This window comes from Ambystoma mexicanum, chromosome 10, assembly GCF_040938575.1.
Source record: "Ambystoma mexicanum isolate Mex_15411 chromosome 10, UKY_AmexF1_1, whole genome shotgun sequence".
Taxonomy (NCBI): domain Eukaryota; kingdom Metazoa; phylum Chordata; class Amphibia; order Caudata; family Ambystomatidae; genus Ambystoma; species Ambystoma mexicanum.
Window position 1 is genome coordinate 297,515,546 of NC_090932.1, and position 19,826 is coordinate 297,535,371.

At 49.3% G+C, this 19,826-nt stretch overlaps 1 protein-coding gene across 2 annotated transcripts in view; it reads left to right on the top strand.

Annotated features, from left to right (window-relative positions):
• The window catches only part of LIMS2 (LIM zinc finger domain containing 2), a 589,342-nt gene that overhangs the window by 283,161 nt on the left and 286,355 nt on the right, over positions 1-19,826 (top strand). For both annotated transcript variants that reach the window (XM_069617874.1, XM_069617873.1), the window contains exon 5: positions 4,057-4,206. In XM_069617874.1, coding sequence (XP_069473975.1) covers positions 4,057-4,206 — 150 coding nt within the window. The remainder of the gene's footprint in view (positions 1-4,056; positions 4,207-19,826) is intronic.

Consider the following 19,826-nt stretch of genomic DNA (forward strand, 5'->3'; position numbering starts at 1 on the left):
AGTGTCCGCGTATAAGCTTTCTATAAAATACAATAAAAGGGGATCAATTCACCATTTAAAAAATCGTGCCCAAAGTAAATTTTCGGGAGACAGTCAAACGCGCAGGCATAGTCTATAAAACATATATAGAGTGAACTACCGTTTTGTTTTATAGTCTCTGCAAGGACTTATTCACAAAGGTGAGCTGCACACTTATAGTGAGCTGTAGGACAGAACAAACGCTGAACTGTTTACATGGATACATTAGTGTATCCATGCCTGGCAGTAAGAATCTATGTCATTACTGCAGACCCCCCCCTGTCCCCATTACTGCAACTTCGAAAATGCCTTTTTTTGTATTTCGACCTCCCCCCTGCACCCTGTCTACTTGTATTATATACCATACCCCCTCCCACATTTATATGTGGTGTAAAGGTGGGGTCTGAAAAAAAATAGTCACAATTTTCAGCAGTCGCAGTTCTGGGGTTACAGTAAGGGTATTCATTCTGGACGTAATGTTAAGCTCCCAGCATCCACTCGGGTCAGGGGCCTGAATCATTTGTCTCTCTCTAGAAGTTTTGGAGTATAACTTCTATCAGACCTAACCAGCATAGTCATTGGTGCGGGATCATCTGAGTTTTAGTCTCAAACATCATCTGGAGAGCAGGAGGTTTCAGACCCCTCTGACTCAGGTGAATAGCTGGTGCTTGCTGATGTATTAGCCAAGGCCTCTGATGCTCAGACTATTCTCCCAAAATGCAGCAACAATGCATTTCCCTTGACAAAAAGACATACATTTATTTCACCAGCAGTGGCGCCTTTGGGTACTGCCTGTGCCTGAAAAATGCACAGAAGGGTTCAATCACTCTATGTGCACTGTGTATTCCCCTGCACTTGTTTCAAACTGACACAGAGGAATGCAAGGGCATGTCTTTGCATTTTTGTGTTCATCCCCTTTGTCAATATGGGTGCCCACAAAGAATGACATTCCAGTTTTGAGTGATTGCACACTGTGGGAAATTGAGAATCTCAATGTTGTCACAGGCAATGCGATCATAGATGAAATGAGATACAACTAGGTTAAAAAAAAAGGTTTTATTCTGCGGAAAACAAAGGGATAGTCGCATGGATGCATGTCACAAAAACAAGTATGTATCTCAGCATTTGACTGTGGACGGTGCAAGGAGATCAAAAAGTGGTAACATGGATATCTTATAGAAATTATCCCAATCTACTTTAGGGTAGTGGTCCTAAATCCAAATGCCTTAGTGTATAGAAATGCTTAGGTCAGGTTGTGGCTGCCCTAAAGGGATTGCATATAGTTGCTCAAAGATACTTTAAATCCCAGGATCTGGGACCCTTCAGAAAAGACTGCTAGATCCCAGGATCTGGGACCCTTCAGAAAAAGACTGCTAGCAAGCGTTGCCCCTTCTGGGCTTTGGTTGCTGATTTCTTTTCCATCTGTCTGGGGTGGATTTTCAGGGTGCAAATATTGTTTCTCACTCTCCCCCCAGCTGATGGCGGTGTGCAGGGTTCTGAGCTAATTCCCTGCCAAGGTTGATCAAGAGCCCACTAGCTGTTCCGGCTAACCTTTCTCTCTTTCTTCCTCTATTTGCTTCTCTTAGTTTCTTTGGGATGTTTAACCTACTAGCTCTCTGCCCAATAATGCTTTCCACTTACATAGCCCTTGAAGCCTGACTTCACCCCGGCTCAGGCCGCACAGGCCTCGCAGTCTGTCTTTCTGCACACCTTCAAGCCTTTTGCCTTCTCTTTGTAGACTCTTCTCCATCTCAAACCTCTTCGTGCCTCCGGTGACCTCTTCCTGTCTTTCACCTTGTCTCTCCTACACCCTCCTTTCACATTCCTTCTCTGTCTCTCCTAAAAATGGTAATCTTCTTGGTATTTCCTCTTTCCTCCTCCTCTCTGCTTTGGCCCTCTTCAAACCTCTCCATCTCTGTGGTATGTTCTTTATCCTCCCCTCTGCTCTTGCCCTCATCCATATCTTTCTGCTCCCGGGTGCTTCCTTTTCTCCTCATTTCTTGCATGCCACCACCTCATCACAAACACCTTTTTTCCAAACTCCACTGCTGTTCCCCCTTTTATACTTGTGCTTATTCAGGGATTGGGACGATGTGGGTTGACTGGGACCACCTTGACCCTACTCACAGTCGCCACTTGTGAATGGATGAAGGCCATCTGGTCCAGGTGTACTGAATGTTTGCTTGGATTGTTGCCGCCCCATAGTCTGATTTTAAATGGGGGACACACTGGCCCTCATTACGGGGTTTCTGGAAAACCCACGAGTATGCAGCAGTTTTCCGGCAACCCCATGACAGCCGTACCACCGCCTGATATCACGGTGCAACCGGGCTGTCAAAAGGGCTGCAGTAACGGTTACTCCCAATTTCCATGGAGTAAAACTCCATGGAAATGAGGACAAAGAAGCACCGGCACCGTTGCTAACAGTGCTGGTGCTTCCATGACAACCATGCCGGTAGGGGCTTGAAAACCCGGCAGGTCAGGCCTGCCTGGGAATCTGTGGCCCCTACCAGCATCGTACTATGGCGGTACGTAAAGGGTGCTGGTACGTTGTTATAGACACCCTTATTTCCAGACCGCGATACTCGGAATGAGGCCCACTATCTTTCGATCAGACAGTTCTGTCATGGTGGCCATCGGATTCCAACCACAAAAGTGATGGGTGGAAGGTTTCGAATGAATCTAAACCACTGGCAATTGCTCTGGGCAACCTTCCACACCACCGTTTTTTAGCCCGTCTGCGCCATTGCAAAAGGGGACCAGCCATGTGCAAATCAGTCAGCAGCGTAGCAGCCCAGCCCTAACTGCTAGGCCAGGTCCCCTCTGCACAGAAAACCAAGCAACCCCAGACATATTTCGGCCTTGTTGGACCTCCTCAGTGAGGTGCAGCCTGGTTCCCTGTGGCGCAGCGAGCAAGGGACCCACGTCTAGGCATACCCTCTCTCACAAGGAGAAACAAACTGACCACAAAAGTGATGGGTTGCCCCGAGCAATGCCAGTGGTTAAGATTCAGTCTAAACCTTCCAGCCATCACCTCTTTGTTTTTGCTTGGCCATCTGATTCCACCATGATTCCCTCTGAACTGAGCATGCTTCACCTGCCTTCCCCAAGCTGCTCCCTCCTAATCCAGTATCTACACATGGCCTCCTTTGCCTCCATTGCAGTATCAAATACCGGGTAAGATTATGGCTGCATCCAGAGTTTATTTTGCTGATTGTGCTTGCTTGAATTCTCTTTTCTGTATTATGCATGCAAATAACTGCTGCCTGTGTTGTCCAGTGCTTAACTCCCTCATGCTGACAGTGACTTGGGGAGTGTGGGCGTCCTACATCATGAAGCTGGGAATGATGGAAAGGCCTTTGGCAACCTTCCTTGCTTTGCTTCTCGAGATAGCATGACAAAACATCTCCCGTGGCCCCTCTTTCCGGTTCGAGATCTCTGATGCGTGATGTCCTCACAATATACACATCCATATTATTGCAGTCAAATTCACGATTACGTGAATACTTCATTTTTTAGCACCTCTGATGGAAGAGGTTTGTTTCACTGCTAAAGGGAAATTGGTCAATCCAGCCCCTTTTTTTGATCTCTTTCTCTCTACGGGGCTCATTACAAGTTTGCCGGTATCCCGCCGCTAATTCCAGTGGGATACCAGCAAACTGCCCCTACTGTTTCCACCGCCTGATATCCCGGCATTATTGGCATATTCCAGGCAGCAGAAACCCTGGTAAAGCCCCTTTTCATGTAGGATGGAGAGGATTGCTCCAATTACCGGCTCCAGTAAATGCTGGTGATTGATAATTGCAGCATTTATTTGCCGGTGGCCGCCTGATTTACTGGCAGGTAAGGACTGGAGGTAGATCCGTGGCCCCCACTGGCAAACTCGTGTTTGCCAACACAGAAAAAAATGCCTGTGCCGGAATTACCAGCTATTCTACCAGCATTTTAACCGTACTGGGGAAACTCTAGTGAGGCCCTATGTCTTTTTATTCGATCTCCTTTCCTCTCATTGACTTTCTTGTGTGATTGATTTCACAGGCATCTGTGTCGTCCCTGCCACAATCGTGAGAGGGCAAAGAGGCTTGGGAAGTACATATGTCAAAAGTGCCACCTGATAATCGATGAACAGCCTCTTATGTTCCGAAGTGACGCCTTCCACCCTGACCATTTCAACTGCACCCACTGTAGGTAAGTGTCTGCCATCTATGTATAAATTTCTGACATCCTGTTGCAACCCGCCGTCAAAAAGTCTCAGCAGCTTTTTGTTTTTGCTTAAGCTGCAGCCTGTGTGGATGTATTTGTGGTAGAGCAATTTACTCCCAATAGTTATTTCAGAGTTCACAGCCCCCCAATAACAGTATGTGCTATATAGCTCCTGAATTGCAGGATGAGACACTCTAAAGTGACATTCAAGTGCAGTCGTGGCCCCACCTGTCCCCAACGTTCTGCGGACCAGAATGGTACATAGTAAAAATAACTTTTAAAAAAACCTGAGTTAAAATGTAAGACTTCAAGTAATGATTTCTATAAAAAAAAGACTTTTTAAATTGAAAACCAAGCCCTGCGTCCCTGGATACCCCTAATTCACAGTTCTCCCCAACCTCCTGTGTACTCACTGGTGGCTGGTGATTTTTTTAAGTATAGAGGATGAAGTAAATATTATCCCTGAATTGACCCCAGTGAGCGCAATGTGCTTCCGAACCATATAGATGGGGCTTCCCCACCCCAAGTTTAGGCTTCCCCACCCCAAGTTTATTTTAAACAATGGGTTAAAATAGTGCATTTTTGCAGCACAAATGTTAGATGGGTGAAAAAAGTTGTACCGTTTATAATCGTGCCTGTGATGGAACATGTGAACTACTCTAATAGTTTGAGGTCGACAAGAGTACACAGGAGCATTGTCCAACACATTTTCATGCTGGCTGTGTCCATATATGTCAATATTGTCATTTGGATGTCCCCAATATATGCAAGTAGCATGTCCCTGTAATAACACGTCTTCATGCAGGCTGTGCCTAATACATTTCATCATGTCACTATAACAATACATTTCCATTATGGTATTCTCAATATATGCCAGTATTGCCACAGTGAAATAATATTTGTGTAAAATGTGCCCATTATAGGTCAGAAGCATGCCACTGTAAAAACATATTATCCTGACCCTACCCAATAGATGCAAGCATTACCATTGTATAAACGTTTTCATGCTGGCTATGCCAAATATAAGCCGGTCCGATGCTTTGACATCTGCACAGAGCCTGCTGATGCAGGTTTGAATCCTGGCAGGGCCAAACTCAGCCTTTCATCCTTCCGAGGTCGATAAATGAGCACCACACACCGTGGGTAATAATAAGCAGCGCTCAGATAACTGAGGGTTTGTAGCGCTATATAAATGCCAAATTATTATTAGCCTGCCACTGTAAAAACACATCTTCAGGCTGGCTGTGTCCAATACATCCTAGTATGCCACTTTTAAAATATATCTCTCGTATTGAGCATTTTATAGAGTGATATACTGTGTCGATAAGCCCTGAGACGGCGGGCCATTACTGCTTAAGGTAATGCCCCTCGGGCCCACAGTTAACGAAGGCCCCAGGTGCATTACTGTAGGTGGTAATGACCTGCCGTCGAGGGGCTTATTGCCATTAGCACCCAGGCCTGTTAGACTGGGGTACTAATGTATAAAAATGTTTTTAAAAATCCCACCGCGGACAGACAGCGTAGTCCATTTTCTGTGTCAGTGGCGCCCATAGTAACCAAAGAAAATGGCCACCATGGAAGGGGAGAAGGGACTACGTGTAGTCCCTTCTCCCTTTCCATGGCAGCCATTCCGGAACGAAAATGCTGTCAGAGATGGGAGCGAGCTGCACGCCGTTGCGTGATCGGGATTACCATCAGATAAGGCTCAGAATCCAGCCAACCAGAGGTAAGTGATTTTCTTTTTTTTATCGCTCCGGGTACTCATTTAGTATATACTTTCCTTTCAGGATCAGAACCACCAGAACTGCTTTTTGATTTAATAAAAAACCCACAAATAACAGGAAAAATACAATCTGCTTTTCTCCTGTTTAACCATAGCATGTCTAAATAGGCTCCTTCTCTTTAAAGAGCCCTTGTACGGTTAGGCGATTATGGCACACCTATTGCTGCCAGCCTGCCTTCTGCAATTTACAGTACAGCTTAATTCGCAGATTCCTTTTTTCACTGCCAATCCATGCTAGAGCTCACAGGGCTGCCGAGCCTGATGTTCACAGCTGCGGCAGCTTTGAACCTTTTTGGTCAGCTATCGAGAATGCCACCGTTTAATTAGTGCCCTAAATGCCTGAGAAGAAGTGTGGGTTGGGATGACTCTCTCAAATTCTGCATTTATTGCCTGGAAGCTCCTGGAGAGGAAGCCTGCAAGCTGTCTCAAAACCCATCCATGAGGACAGGACACAACACACAGGGAGAAAGCAGGCCCTGTGAAATCAATTTCATCACTCTCTTTGGCAAGGACTTGAGGACCACTTTCATTGTTTTCTACTCTGCAGGTGAACATCTCTTCTGGTATGTTTGTTTACTATGTTCAGGGAGTGAAATTGAGAAGGACTGTGATCTGAATAGCTTGTAAAGAGCTCATAAATATCCTGCTGAGTTGTCTGCTGGTGATTTGCTGTCACTCGTGTAAGTGCCTTCCATATCATAGAGAAATATGTGATGTAAATTACTGGCAGCCTTAGAAAACAAAGTTATGACAAATTGGTAGTGCAGCAGGGGGTGCAATGTGAAGTGGAGGGGCCGGTAGATTAACAGTAGTGCAGTACTGTCCACAAGTCAGACCCTAGGCTGCCTTCCTTTAGTTGAGGAGACCTTTGCTGTGTGCTGTGGTAAAGGTACTACCACGATTGTGAAAGCCAAGTATCTGTGTGACCTTGCAGCAGCATAACTCTGACACCTCTGCCTGCAAAGCACAACATGGGTTCTGGTAGCAGCCTGTCCCAGCAATCCCTTATGTACAACACCAGACGGGGCCCTTCAGCAGCATTTCCTTGCAGTCCCTGCTCGACTGCAGAACAAGGCTTCACAGCATTGTATCAGCAGTATGCCTCTACACCCTTGGCAGCACAGAGCTCCCAGGTTGCTCCAATCCATTCCCTGACTAGCTCAATAAGTGATGTTTTTAATAATGCATTTTGGGACCTATTTTAATAATGGGATAATGAATACTACAAATTCCAGAATGCAAAGGAAAAAATAGGATGAAATGCAATGGTCACACAATGCATTCGAAAGCATGAAAGCTTTGGCTGTGCTGCATCCGCCAGGCCCTTCAAAAAGACCTCACAGCAAAATTCTCTGCCGTCCATGCTGTACTTATTCAAATGGCACCTTGCAGCAGGATCCCTCTGCAATGAGGGTGGCTGGATGTGATGCTGGAAATGCATTGGAGGGACAGGGCCTCCCTGTCCTTGTCCTGTAGTCCTTTTTCATTGTGTTCTGTATTGTTTTCTGCCCAGGGGTCCATGTGGGACTCCTGGCAGTGCAGCTCTTCCTGTTTTTGGTTTGGTTTACAGACCCATGGAATACCCTTATGGCACCCATGGGTGGGGGTACAACCCTGTGCCCCTAGTGTATGTGCAGAGCAGGGTATGGGCTGGTGGCCGCTCCATGCTAAATTTGACAGGTGCTCTGAGTATCCTCCATTTTGGGATACCCAGGCCCTGCCATTGGAATCAGTTGATTCCTGATGGAAAACAAGATGGCCCCTGTGGCCTCTTGCTTTCTATTGCCTGTTACCTTGTTTTCCCAAAGTCCTGGGAAGCCCTGACTCTGTCCCTTCCCCCTGACTGGCTGTTGGGTGGAAGTTCCATATATGGTGTTGCTGTGAAGTCCAGTCCAGACTGGCTGGAGCCTTCCCAGTGACTGTATGTTGTGGGTACGCCCTGTGGGTGGGAGCTGGGTGAATGGAGTGTGTGACCAATATGCACTTCTTGTTGTGGCTGTCTGGTTTCTGGTATGAGAGAAAAAGACTGAGACAGCCCTGCCCGAAACTGGCCTGAATGCAGTGTGTAGTGTTGAATGCTGGGTACTTGTCCCAATCCACATTCCTTGTTGTGGTGTCTGAGAGGGAGGAGGATGGCCTGAATGCACTGTGTGCCTGATTGGCTGACTGACTGCATGAATGCCCTTCTGTATGATTGGCTGCTGAGTGTGACCCAGCAGTGTGGATGAGAGACAGGATAGTATATCTGGGGACCTCTCACCACTGGACATTGCGCAGAAGCCGTGTCTATACTTGAAGAGTAACTGGAACTGCTGATCCTCGACGCCCAGCTGGAAGAGGCAGACTTTCTGTTGCATTTGCTTCGACCCAATCCGAAAGCTGCCAAACTCGTTGAAGACTGATCCGAGGGTGGACTTGGTAAGGCGCCCTCTTCCCGTGCTCCGAGGGACCATCGAGCACCGCTAACCTTCGCCGAAGCTCCCTGGAAGTTAGACCCTCGAAAGGCTGCCGACCGGAGACGGGGACCGCTGAGGAGATCGAAGTGAAGCACCCGGACTTCGCCGCTGTCGAAGTCCATTGCCGTCGACCAGGGTTCGCAGGTTTGTGTAACCGCTGGAGGCCCGTCGAAGTTGTTGCCCCAGAAGAGGGTACCGCTTGACGCCGTGCCGCCAACGACCAGAGCCGCCCGCTCCTTTGCCTAAGAACATTTGAATCAAAGGACTCCCTTGTCCGCAACGTCGACCGCTTTGTCCCGCTGGAGAAAGTCAAGGCCGCTGACGCGCCGAGGACAATCCGCGGGTGGGTTTACCGCCACCTGAAGGCCACAAAGACTTCGACGACTCGACGCCCTTGCTGGGCCAAAGTTCTTCAGAAACTCTTTGCGGTCCTGAACAATCAATCGCCGAGGTGCCCCGCAAACCTCATCCTCGCAGGACGTCGCTGACGAGCACCGCCTGGATCGACGTCGTGGTCTCGGCACCTTCGAACTTCTCATCAATGCCGTCGACGCCATGTTCACCTTCAACGCCTCTCGACGATCCATGGCTGCTGCTTTAAAGGGAGTCACTCAAGAAGGATCAGTTCACGCTTCTTCGAAGAACTCTACTCCACCAGGTATATTGGGGGGGGGTAAAAACATTATAGGAGAGAACAAGACTATTGAGCAATATATGGACTTGGCTTGTGCTATATCTTTATTTTACAGGTTGCCCAGGTGGGGGGATCTCCACACAAAACTGTGCTTAACGGTAGAGGCCAGTATTCTGCCTATTGTTTCAACCATCTTGCTTTCCTTCCTTTCTCTATCACTGGTTTCCTTGTTATTGACCTGTGTGACATTCTAACAGTATGGTTGATGCACTTTAATGATTTCTGATAATATTGGTGGTACCACTTTAGAATTGTACATATTTACCATTGTTAATTTCCTAGTACAAAGTGCGTTAGTGTGATAGTGTACATACCTTTGAATATTAATTATATAAAGACTGTGTTTTCAGTAATGCAGTGTGTGGACATTCCTTTGTGGGGACTTGGGGACTACACTGTACTTAAGAACCAGCCTGCATCACCTCCTGAGTTTCTAGGCCTTGATTGCGCGACCATGTACCAATAATAGAGAATCTTGGCTGGGGTCTTCTGTGCCTCTCTTCTACCATATAGAGAGCAGATGTACAGACACCCCCTACCAGTATCTTTACACTGGTGGCAGCGGTGGGATGCTTATGGTTTTAAGAATAAGTGTATAACCGTGCCACTTACAAAAATCTGCACTTTATTGAATTAAGGTTTTGTTGTGTACAAAATAACTGCATTACAAACAATGGAGTCTATTGCAAATGGTAAATTGATTAGGATGAGCTTAGAGGCTCTCCAGAGTGCTTATGAAGCCAGGGAGTTAGACTTTGTGGATAAATCTAGGGCTGAGCTGATAGCTGCCCTGGTGGACCACCTGACTGATGGTGAAACTCTTGATGAGGGAGGGAATGCCACCATTCCTGCTGCCTCTGTTCCAAACCCCAGCACTGCTCTTCAGGGGGAAGCCCTGAAGATTGAACTTTTAAAATTGGAGCTACAACGGGAACAGTTAGCCTTTCAATACAAAGAGTTGCCAACAGAAGCTGAGTTGAAAAAAGAGGAGTTGGCACAGCAAGTGATACTCAAAGATAGGGACAGTGAGCACCAAAGAATCCAGCTAGAAAAATCTAGAGTGGAGACTTCAGCTAAACCAGTTGAGAGTGGCAGGTCTCCAGCCACCAGGTTTATGAAATATTTGGTTGGTGTGTTTGTGGAGGGTTCTGATATCCTCCAATGGATTGAAGCATTTGAAATGGCTTGTGCAATTCATGATGTTGATAAAAGAGATTGGGCTAAGTGTTTGTTAAGCAGAGTGCCTCAGACTGGGTATGACTGTATTCTGAAGCTGAGTGTGGAAGACAGGGGACAGTATGAGTGTATGAAATCTGCTTTGAGTGCCAAGTTTGGCAAGACACCTAACCAATACCTTAAAAGGTTCAGGGAATTTAAGAAATGAGAGAATGGTCCCACCTGTTGTTTTTTGAGCATTTTTCTGAAGCCTGTTCACCAGAGCTGCATCAGTATGTTGCTGACCATAAGCTGGCTAGGTTGGCTGACATGTGGGTTTCCCACCGGGTGTCCCCTAAGGACTCAAGTGGGAAGGACAAGGACAAAGAAAAAGGGGCCTCTCAGAAAGCTGAGGAGTCCCAAAAGCAGTCAGTCGGGTAAACCTAAACCCTCCTCTCCTAAGACCCAAAAATCTAGTGGGGATAAGTCATCTTTGGGTGGGAATAAGAGTAGTGGTCCACCTGCTGCAAAGCAGGCTCCTGGTGGTTCCAGTACCGTATTCGCACTCCCGGCACTTGTTGGGATTGTGGGGCTCTGGATCACAAGAGGAGTGACTCCAAGTGTAAAGGTAAGGCACTTGGAGTACAGGCTGTCAGCCTGACCTACCCTTTCCCCATGTCTGAGGTGGAGGCCACTGTCCTCCCCTCCTCTACAGGGATCACATTTGGTGCTCCTGTGGAGATTTCCTTAGTGTCCCTTGGGGCCTGGGACCAGTACTGGCGACTGTCCCACAGAACACCCGTAGGTTTTTGAGAAGTGTTCTCCTGAACGGCCAGCCTTCTACTGGCTTGAGAGACACTGGGGCAAGCAGGACAGTGGTGGACAGGACCCTGCTCAAGCCAGAGGACTATGCAGGTGCTCCTCTGAGAACCACCAGGTTAGCTGGTGGGCCTCCCAAATTATCGCCTGTAGCCTTAGTTACACTCGTAATTGGAGACAAAACAGCAAAGCTTCCTGTCCTGATTCAGGACAATGCACCTGCTAACATTCTGTTAGGTAATGATCTAGTAGAGTTGGGGTTGATCTCGGATGGTCTTCCCATGACTGCTGCTGCAGTCACTAGGTCACAGGTGACACAGGGTCTGGCTGTGAGTCAGGTACCCGAGCCAAAGGCGCGGCCTAAGTCAAGACGAAGGAAGAACAAGAAGGCAACCTCTGTGCCAGGGGCTCCTTCTATTCCTGCTGTTCCTACAGCACCCATTGGGATCCATGCTCCAGACGGGCTGGATCCAGTGGTAAACCCCGTCTCAACTCCTGTGGGAGAAGAGCCAGAAGAGACTCCTGTGGGAGAGGTTCTCAACCCGGAGGATCATCCCGACCTTCAATGCTTGTTGGCTGAAGGGGGACCCTCCCGGGCAGACTTCAGTAAGGAACGGAGAGAGTGCCAGTCTCTCGAGGGTCTGAGGAAACCGGCCTTGTCCCAGGCACAAGGAGAAGTGCCTAGGACCTTCTGGATATATTGGGAGGGTGAGGGCCTTGTTAGTGAGCCCGCTAAGCCTGAACCTGGTGCCCTCAAGAGGTTGGTGGTACCCCAGGTTAACAGGCCCTTCCTACTGCAGTTGGCGCATGAGGTGCCCTTGGCTAGTCATCTTGGTACCAAGAAGACTAAGCAGAGGCTCTCTGCCCATTTCTACTGGCCTCGGATGGGAGTAGAAGTGGAGTCCCACTGCAGGACCTGCCCAACTTGTCAGTGATCTGGCAAGACTGAGGTTGGCACACCATTTGAGAGGATGGGCATTGACCTTGTCGGTCCCCTGTACCCTCCCACTTCAGGTGGACATCGGTTCATCCTGGTTTTGGTAGATCATGCCACCAGGTGCCCTGAGGCTATACCCCTTCGGACTGTAACTGCCAAGGTGGTTGCCAGGGCTCTCCTGGGCATTTTCACCCGTGTTGGATTCCCTAAGGAGGTTGTCTCTGACAGAGGATCCAGCTTCATGTCCAGTTACATGAAGACCATGTGGAAAAAGTGCGGAGTAACCTACAAGTTCTCCACCTCTTACCATCCCCAGACCAATGGTCTGGTTGAGAGATTTACTAAAACTCTCAAGGCCATGATCGGTGCTTTGGAAGAGCCCCTAAGGAGGAAATGGGATCTCCTCCTGCCATGCCTGCTGTTTGCTTACAGAGAGGTACCTCAAGAGGGTGTTGGTTTCAGCCCCTTTGAGTTACTCTTTGGACATCCCGTGAGGGGGCCCCTTACCTTGATCAGAGAAGGTTTGGAAGCCGCCCCTCCAGGTCCCGCCAAGCAAGTGGGGGACTATGTGTTAGGCCTCAGACAAAGGATGACCCTGATGATGGGTCAAGCAACAGCGAATCTCAAGGCCAGCCAGGAATTGAACAAGTACTGCCATGACCTTAAAGCATCGCAAGTGGATTGGCTCCGGGACAGGAAGTCCTCGTGATGGAGCCCACCAAGCCTCGGGCATTGGCAGATAAATGGACTGGACCCTTCAGGATAATCTCCAAGATGGGCAAGGTCAATTATCTGGTTGACATGGGAATCCCAGGGGTAGCCCCTCAGGTATTCCATGTTAACAGGCTCAAGCCTTTCCACAGGCGAGCAGAAGTCTCATGTCTCTTGCTAGCTTCAGAGCAAGAAGAGGATGAGAGTGAGCCCCTTCCTGATTTGCTGTATAGCAACCCTCAGGATGGCTCAGTGGAGGGAGTGCATCTCTCTCCCGATTTGACAACAGAGCAGCAGAGGGTCTGCAGGACTTTGCTCCAGCAGTATGCCTCTCTGATTTCACTGACGCCAGGACTTACACCGTGGTGCAAGCACGAGATTGATACTGGTGACAGTGTGCTTGTCAAAAGCAGGAGCTACCGTATGTTGGATACTGTTAAGAACCACATCCAGGCTGAGGTCACCAAAATGTTGGATCTGGGTGTTATTGAACCCTCAACCAGTCCCTGGTCCAGTCCAGTGGTCCTTGTCCCCAAGGCAAGTTCCCAGGCGGGTACCAAGGATTGGAGGTTCTATGTGGACTACAGAGGAGTCAATGCCATCACAAAAACTGACGCGCACCCATTTCCCAGGGCTGATGAGCTTGTGGACACCATAGGTGCTGCCAAATTTGTGAGCACCTTTGACCTTACCTCAGGCTATTGGCAAATAGCTCTCACGGACCATGCCAAGGAAAAGACGGTGTTCTCAACACCAGAGGGACTCTACCAGTTTAGGGTCATGCCTTTTGGGTTGAAGAATGCCCCTGCCACCTTCCAGAGATTGGTCAGCCATGCGCTCAGTGGGCTGGAAGCCTTTTGTGTGGCTTACTTGGACGACATTGCCGTTTACAGTTCCACTTGGAAAGAGCATTTGACACATCTGGATAAGGTGTTGCAGGCCTTGAAAAGGGCTAACCTCACTATCAAGGCCACCACGTGCCAGATAGCTCAGGGGAAAGTCACGTATCTTGGTCATGAGGTAGGAGGGGGTCAAATCCAACCTCTCCCCAGTAAGGTACAGGATGTACAGGACTGGGAGACTCCCACTACTCAAACCCAAGTGAGAGCCTTTTTGGGCCTCACTGGGTATTATCGCAATTTCATGGCAGACTATGGAACCATAGCTTCACCCCTGACTGCTCTGACTTCACCCAAACAACCTAGGAAGGTTAATTGGACTGAAGATTGTCAGAGGGCCTTTGATGGCTTGAAAGAAAGTCTGTGTAGGACACCTGTGTTGTGTGCACCTGACTACAGCCGACCCTTTATCGTCCAGATGGATGCCTGCGACACCGGAATTGGAGTTGTTTTGTCCCAGTTAGATGACAATGGGAGGGAACATCCTATCATCTTCATCAGTAGACAACTCAAGGGTAGAGAACTTAGGTGGGCTACTGTTGAGAAGGAATGTTTCAGTATAGTTTGGAGCCTTAGGCGTTATAGGCCCTACCTTATGGGGTCTGCCTTCAATGTACAAACAGATCAAAAGCCCCTGAAGTGGCTTATGCAGATGAAGGGTGAAAACCCGAAACTGTTCAGGTGGTCCATTAGCCTGCAAGGGCTAGACTTCAATATAGAGCACAGACCAGGGAAGAGTCACGATAATGCAGATGGCCTTTCCAGAAGTTATGTTGACCGTCTGGATGAGGGTGTCTATCTCGTGGGAGATTAGGCACCCTAACCTCAGTCTGGGGGGGGGGCGCGACTGTGATGCTGGAAATGCATTGGAGGGACAGGGCCTCCCTGTCCTTGTCCTGTAGTCCTTTTTCATTGTGTTGTGTATTGTTTTCTGCCCAGGACCTGGCAGTGCAGCTCTTCCTGTTTTTGGTTTGGTCTACAGACCCATCGGGATACCCTTATGGCACCCATGGGTGGGGGTACAATCCGGTGCCCCTAGTGTATTGTTTTTGGTACTTGAGCGTGGCCCGTAGAGCAGGGTATGGGCCGGTGGCAGCTCCATGCTGAATTTGACAGGTGCTCTGAGTATCCTCCATTTTGGGATACCCAGGCCCTGCCATTGGAATCCGTTGATTCCTGATGGAAAACAAGATGGCCGCTGTGACCTCTTGCTTTCTATTGCCTGTTACCTTGTTTTCCCAAAGTCCTGGGAAGCCCTGACTCTGTCCCTTCCCCCTGACTGGCTGTTGGGTGGAAGTTCCATATATGGTGTTGTTGAGAAGTCCAGTCCAGACTGGCTGGGGCCTTCCCAGTGACTGTTGTAGGTACGCCCTGTGGGTGGGACCTGGGTGAATGAAGTGTGTGACCAATATGCACTTCTTGTTGTGGCTGTCTGGTTTCTGGTATGAGAGACAAAGACTGAGACAGCCCTGCCCGAAACTGGCCTGAATGCAGTGTGTAGTGTTGAATGGCTGGGTACTTGCCCCAATCCACATTCCTTGTTGTGAGTGTATGAGAGGGAAGAGGATGGCCCGAATGCACTGTGTGCCTGATTGGCTGACTGATTGCATGAATGCCCTTCTGTATGATTGGCTGCTGAGTGTGACCCAGCAGTGTGGATGAGAGACAGGATAGTATATCTGGGGACCACTCACCACTGGAAATTGTTCAGAAGTTGTGTCTACGCTTGAAGAGTAACGAACTGCTGATCCTCGACGCCCAGCTGGAAGAAGACTTGCTGTTGCATTTGCTTCGACCCGATCCGAAAGCTGCGGACCTCATCGAAGACTGATCCGAGAGAGGACCTGGTAAGGCGCCCTCTTCCCATGCTCCGAGGGACCATCGAGCACCGCTAACCTTCGCCGAAGCTCCCTCGAAGTCAGACCCTCGAAAGGCTGCCGACCGAAGACAGGGACCACTGAGGAGATTGAATTGAAGCACCCGGACTTCGCCGCTGTTGAAGTCCATTGCCGTCGACCAGGGTTCGCTGGTTTGTGTAACCGCTGGAGGCCCGTCGAGGTTGTGTTGCCCCAGAAGAGGGGACCACTTGACGTCGTGCCGCCGATGACTGGAGCCGCCCGCTCCTTTGCCTAAGAACATTTGAATCGAAGGACTCCCTTGTCCGCAACATCGACTGCTTTGTCCCGCCGGAGAAAGTCAAGGCCGCCGACGCGCCCAGGAGAATCTGCCAGTGGGTTTCCCACCACCTGAAGGCCACAAAGACTTCACCGACTCGACGCCCTTGCTGGGCAACAGTTCTTCAGAAACTCTTTGCGGTCCTGAACAATCAATCGCCGAGGTGCCCCGCACACCTCATCCTCGCAGGATGTCGCCAACGAGCACCGCCTGGATCGACGTCGTGGTCTCTGCACCCTCGAACTTCTCATCAATGCCATTGACGCCAAGTTCACCTTCTTCGACGCCTCTCGACGATCCGTGTCTCCTGCTTTAAAGGGAGTCACTCAAGAAGGATCCATCGACGCTTCTTCGAAGAACTCTACTCCACCAGGTACATTGGGGGGGTAAAAACATTATAGGAGAGAACAAGACTATTGAGCAATATATGGACTGGGCTTGTGCTATATCTTTATTTTACAGGTTGCCCAGGTGGGGGGGGGATCTCCACACAGAACTGTGCTTAACGGTAGAGACCAGTATTCTGCCTATTGTTTCAACCATCTTGCTTTCCTTCCTATCTCTATTGCTGGTTTCCTTGTTATTGATCTGTGTGACATTCTAACAGTATAGTTGATGCACTTTAATGAGATCTGATAATATTGGTGGTACCACTTCAGAATTGTATATATTTACCATGTTGATTTCTGAGTACAACGTGCGTTATTGTGATAGTGTACATACCTTTGAATAGTAATTATATAAAGACTGTCTTTTCAGCAATACAGCGTGTGGACATTCCTTTGTGGGGGCTTGGGGACTACACTGTACTTAAGAACCAGCCTGCATCACCTCCTGAGAAGCTACGCCTTGATTACTCGACCACGTACCAATAATAGAGAATCTTGGCTGGGGTCCTCTTTGCCTCTCCTCTACCATATAGAGAGCACAAGTACAGACACCCCCCACCAGTATCTTTACACTGGATGATCCCATTTAAAATAGAAACCACATTTCCAGGACTAAGGTCTACAAACAGAAAACGACCAGGTTTGTTAATCCAAGTAGTTCATGTGATGACAACCAAGTCTTCATTTTCTGCATGCACTATGCTTATTTATCGGCCAGGACAGGAAAAGTGGTTCCAAGGTGGCTTGAAGGTATCTGACCTGTGTTTCTGCTATATACATGAGATTGGGCCTCAAAGCATCATGCTCCTGCTGTACGTGCTGCATCACACCAGACAAAGGCTCGGAACAGCAAGTCCTAAATACATAATAAATACTGGGCCTTGCAGAATAACCCGTTTGTAGTCCCTACTGTCATTATATCAAAATGAGGATACAATGAGACACAATGGCTTCCCCACCTAAGGGAAAATAGCCTTCCTACCTTATGGTGTATACAATCATATATATATATATTTCTGATGTTTGTTAATCTGCTTAGAATCACATGCTGTGCATAGGTCCGACATCCAGTGGTCACTGCGGAGTATTGCATTTTGTTTTTCGTAGTCGAAAAGGGGACGTCGACCAGGCGTGTCTGAAACACTATCCCTATAGTGACGTGCATTGTACCCACAATCCCTCACGCGTCGAGGTCCCTCAGATTGTTTTTTTCCGCCCAGCTTCTGGTCGCCTTCACGCGGAGCTCCTCGAGAGACATTGCAACCCTCGACCTTTGGTCGTTTCTTCTACGAAGATTAATACAGCACTCCCTCGACGCAGTGTAGCTGTTCTCCGCCGAGCAAAATCGTCGACGGAGGGTCGAGCGGAGGAAATCTTCGGCGCTGCCGAACACGTGGCCTGGCCTCGCTGGCCACATACAGTAGGGAGAGTGGGGTCGTGGGACATCTCTGGGTCTTTCTGAGAATGCCTTTCCCTTTCCCCTTCCTTTCCCTGGGGGTGTTTATCGCGATTTATTGCCTCTGCTATGGAGAGGACACCATTTAGGTTTTGCCCACTTTGTAAAGGCAAATTCACTTGGAAGGACAAGCACTCACGGTGTAACCGCTGCTTGCCCCTCGATCACAAAGAGGAAGGGTGCGCGGCTTGTCGGCTTCTGAAGCCTAAAACTCTAAAAGACCGTAGGGTTAAAAGGTGGGCGGCCTACGCGATGTCGAAGGCCGAAGGTTCACCCGCCGCTGCTACCACCGACAGTGACGAGGAACGCGATGACACGACCTCCGCCACGGAAGTCGAAACCCCCTCTAAGGAGCGCTTACGCGCTTCGTCGTCTGTCCCCGGCCCCGACGGGCTCGGCTCACGCCCTGCTTATGGGGATGAACACCCCGGCGACACTGACGCACACAAAGATTCACATAAAGGTAAGCACACAACCCATGGCTCTTCTTCGTCTAAGTCGAAGAGAGCTTCGGCGCCAAGGAGACGCAGGTTCCACCGGCGGCCTCCTCGGACCGTTCGGGTTCGAAGCCCCTCTCGCAACCGCAGCCGCGACCTGCGACTGGGCTTTCGGCAAACAAGGGCGCCACCACCAAACCATCGGCCGGTGCGCTTCAACAGAAGGCGCAGACCGCCGTGCAGCGCTCGATACCCATAGCGTCAAACTCAAGCTTCCGCCGACAAGAATGTCGCCGATAGCTTAGCCAGGATCGTTGTAGCCGACGCCCAAAAGCGTACGCCGAAGATTTCGTCGAGCGTTACGCATAGATCAAAGGATACGCCGAAAACACCCGAAGGAAAGCAGGGACTACCCCCTTCAGTCAGGGAGTCTCCCGACACACCTGAGGGTTTTGAGGAGGGCGACGGGACACTTTCCTCGACGCTTTGGGAGAGGTCGAGCCATTTCGAGGTAGACAACTCGAGTTTTCCCCCGCTAGACCGCTCTGGGGTACCCCATGAAACTATGGAGAGACTCCACCTCTGTATGGATAGGATGGAAAAGTTTATGAGTACCCAAGCCCCTCTAACTCTCAGAAGAACTAGAGAAGGGCCTCAAGACGACCCCAGAGCCAAAAAACCGAGGCTGGTCGATCCCCTGCTGGACACAGCCTCAGACTCCCAAGATGTATATGACCTCACTGGGGAGGAACAATACTTCGAGGAAGAAGATGATTTCATGGACCAGGAGGAATGTCTAGAAGACAGAACAGATATGATAGAAGAAGGCTTCGGGATTAGCCCAGGAGAAGGACCTTCGCACCCCTGGCAATCACCATCAGTGTGTTCCGACACTGATGCCCTAAATCTAACTCCTCCGGATAATTCTCCAGTTAGGAACACGTCTCCAATTGACGATCAGCCTACTTTCAATGCACTGTTGCGCAGAGCAGCAGCGCATTTCGAACTGGACACGGGAGAACTCTCTCCAGAATTAGACTTTGTAGAAAGAGTCATTAAAGAAAAACCCCCGGTCAGCCAGACCATTCCACTCCTCGCCTCAGTGAAAAGGAGGATCACCCCGTCGCTGTCCACTCCCGCATTGATCAGAGGGGTCAATCCACGGATTGAGAAACTTTTCGCTCCTTCACCCTCAGATCCGCTCTACATTAGGGGACATTCCATACCGGACTCCCTAGTTGTATCTAATACTAGAAAGAGGGCAGGGGTACCACTTTCCACCAGTGAGGCACCCCCTGACAAGGAGGGCAAGAGGCTATATGCCCTTGCAAAAAGAGTTACTTCCTCGGCGGCCTTCTCAGCAAGAATTGCCAACAACAATTCCTTGCTTGCGAGCTACGCAGACGCGCAGTGGGCCAAACTGCGCAAAGACGCAGAGGAAGCACCGGAGCCTTTACGTACACGCCTACTGTCGACTATTGGCGAAGGAACACAAGTGAACCAGAGCATTGTAAAAAACTCTCTGGACGCGGCAGAAACAGCAGGACGTTCCCTGGTACAAGGAATACTCCTAAAGCGCCATGTATGGCTGCGCAACTCAGGCTTTAAACCGGAGACACAGGCGTCTTTAATAAATAAACCTGTCGAGGACGCCAACCTCTTCGGAAAGGCGGTAGATGAAGCCCTAGAGATGG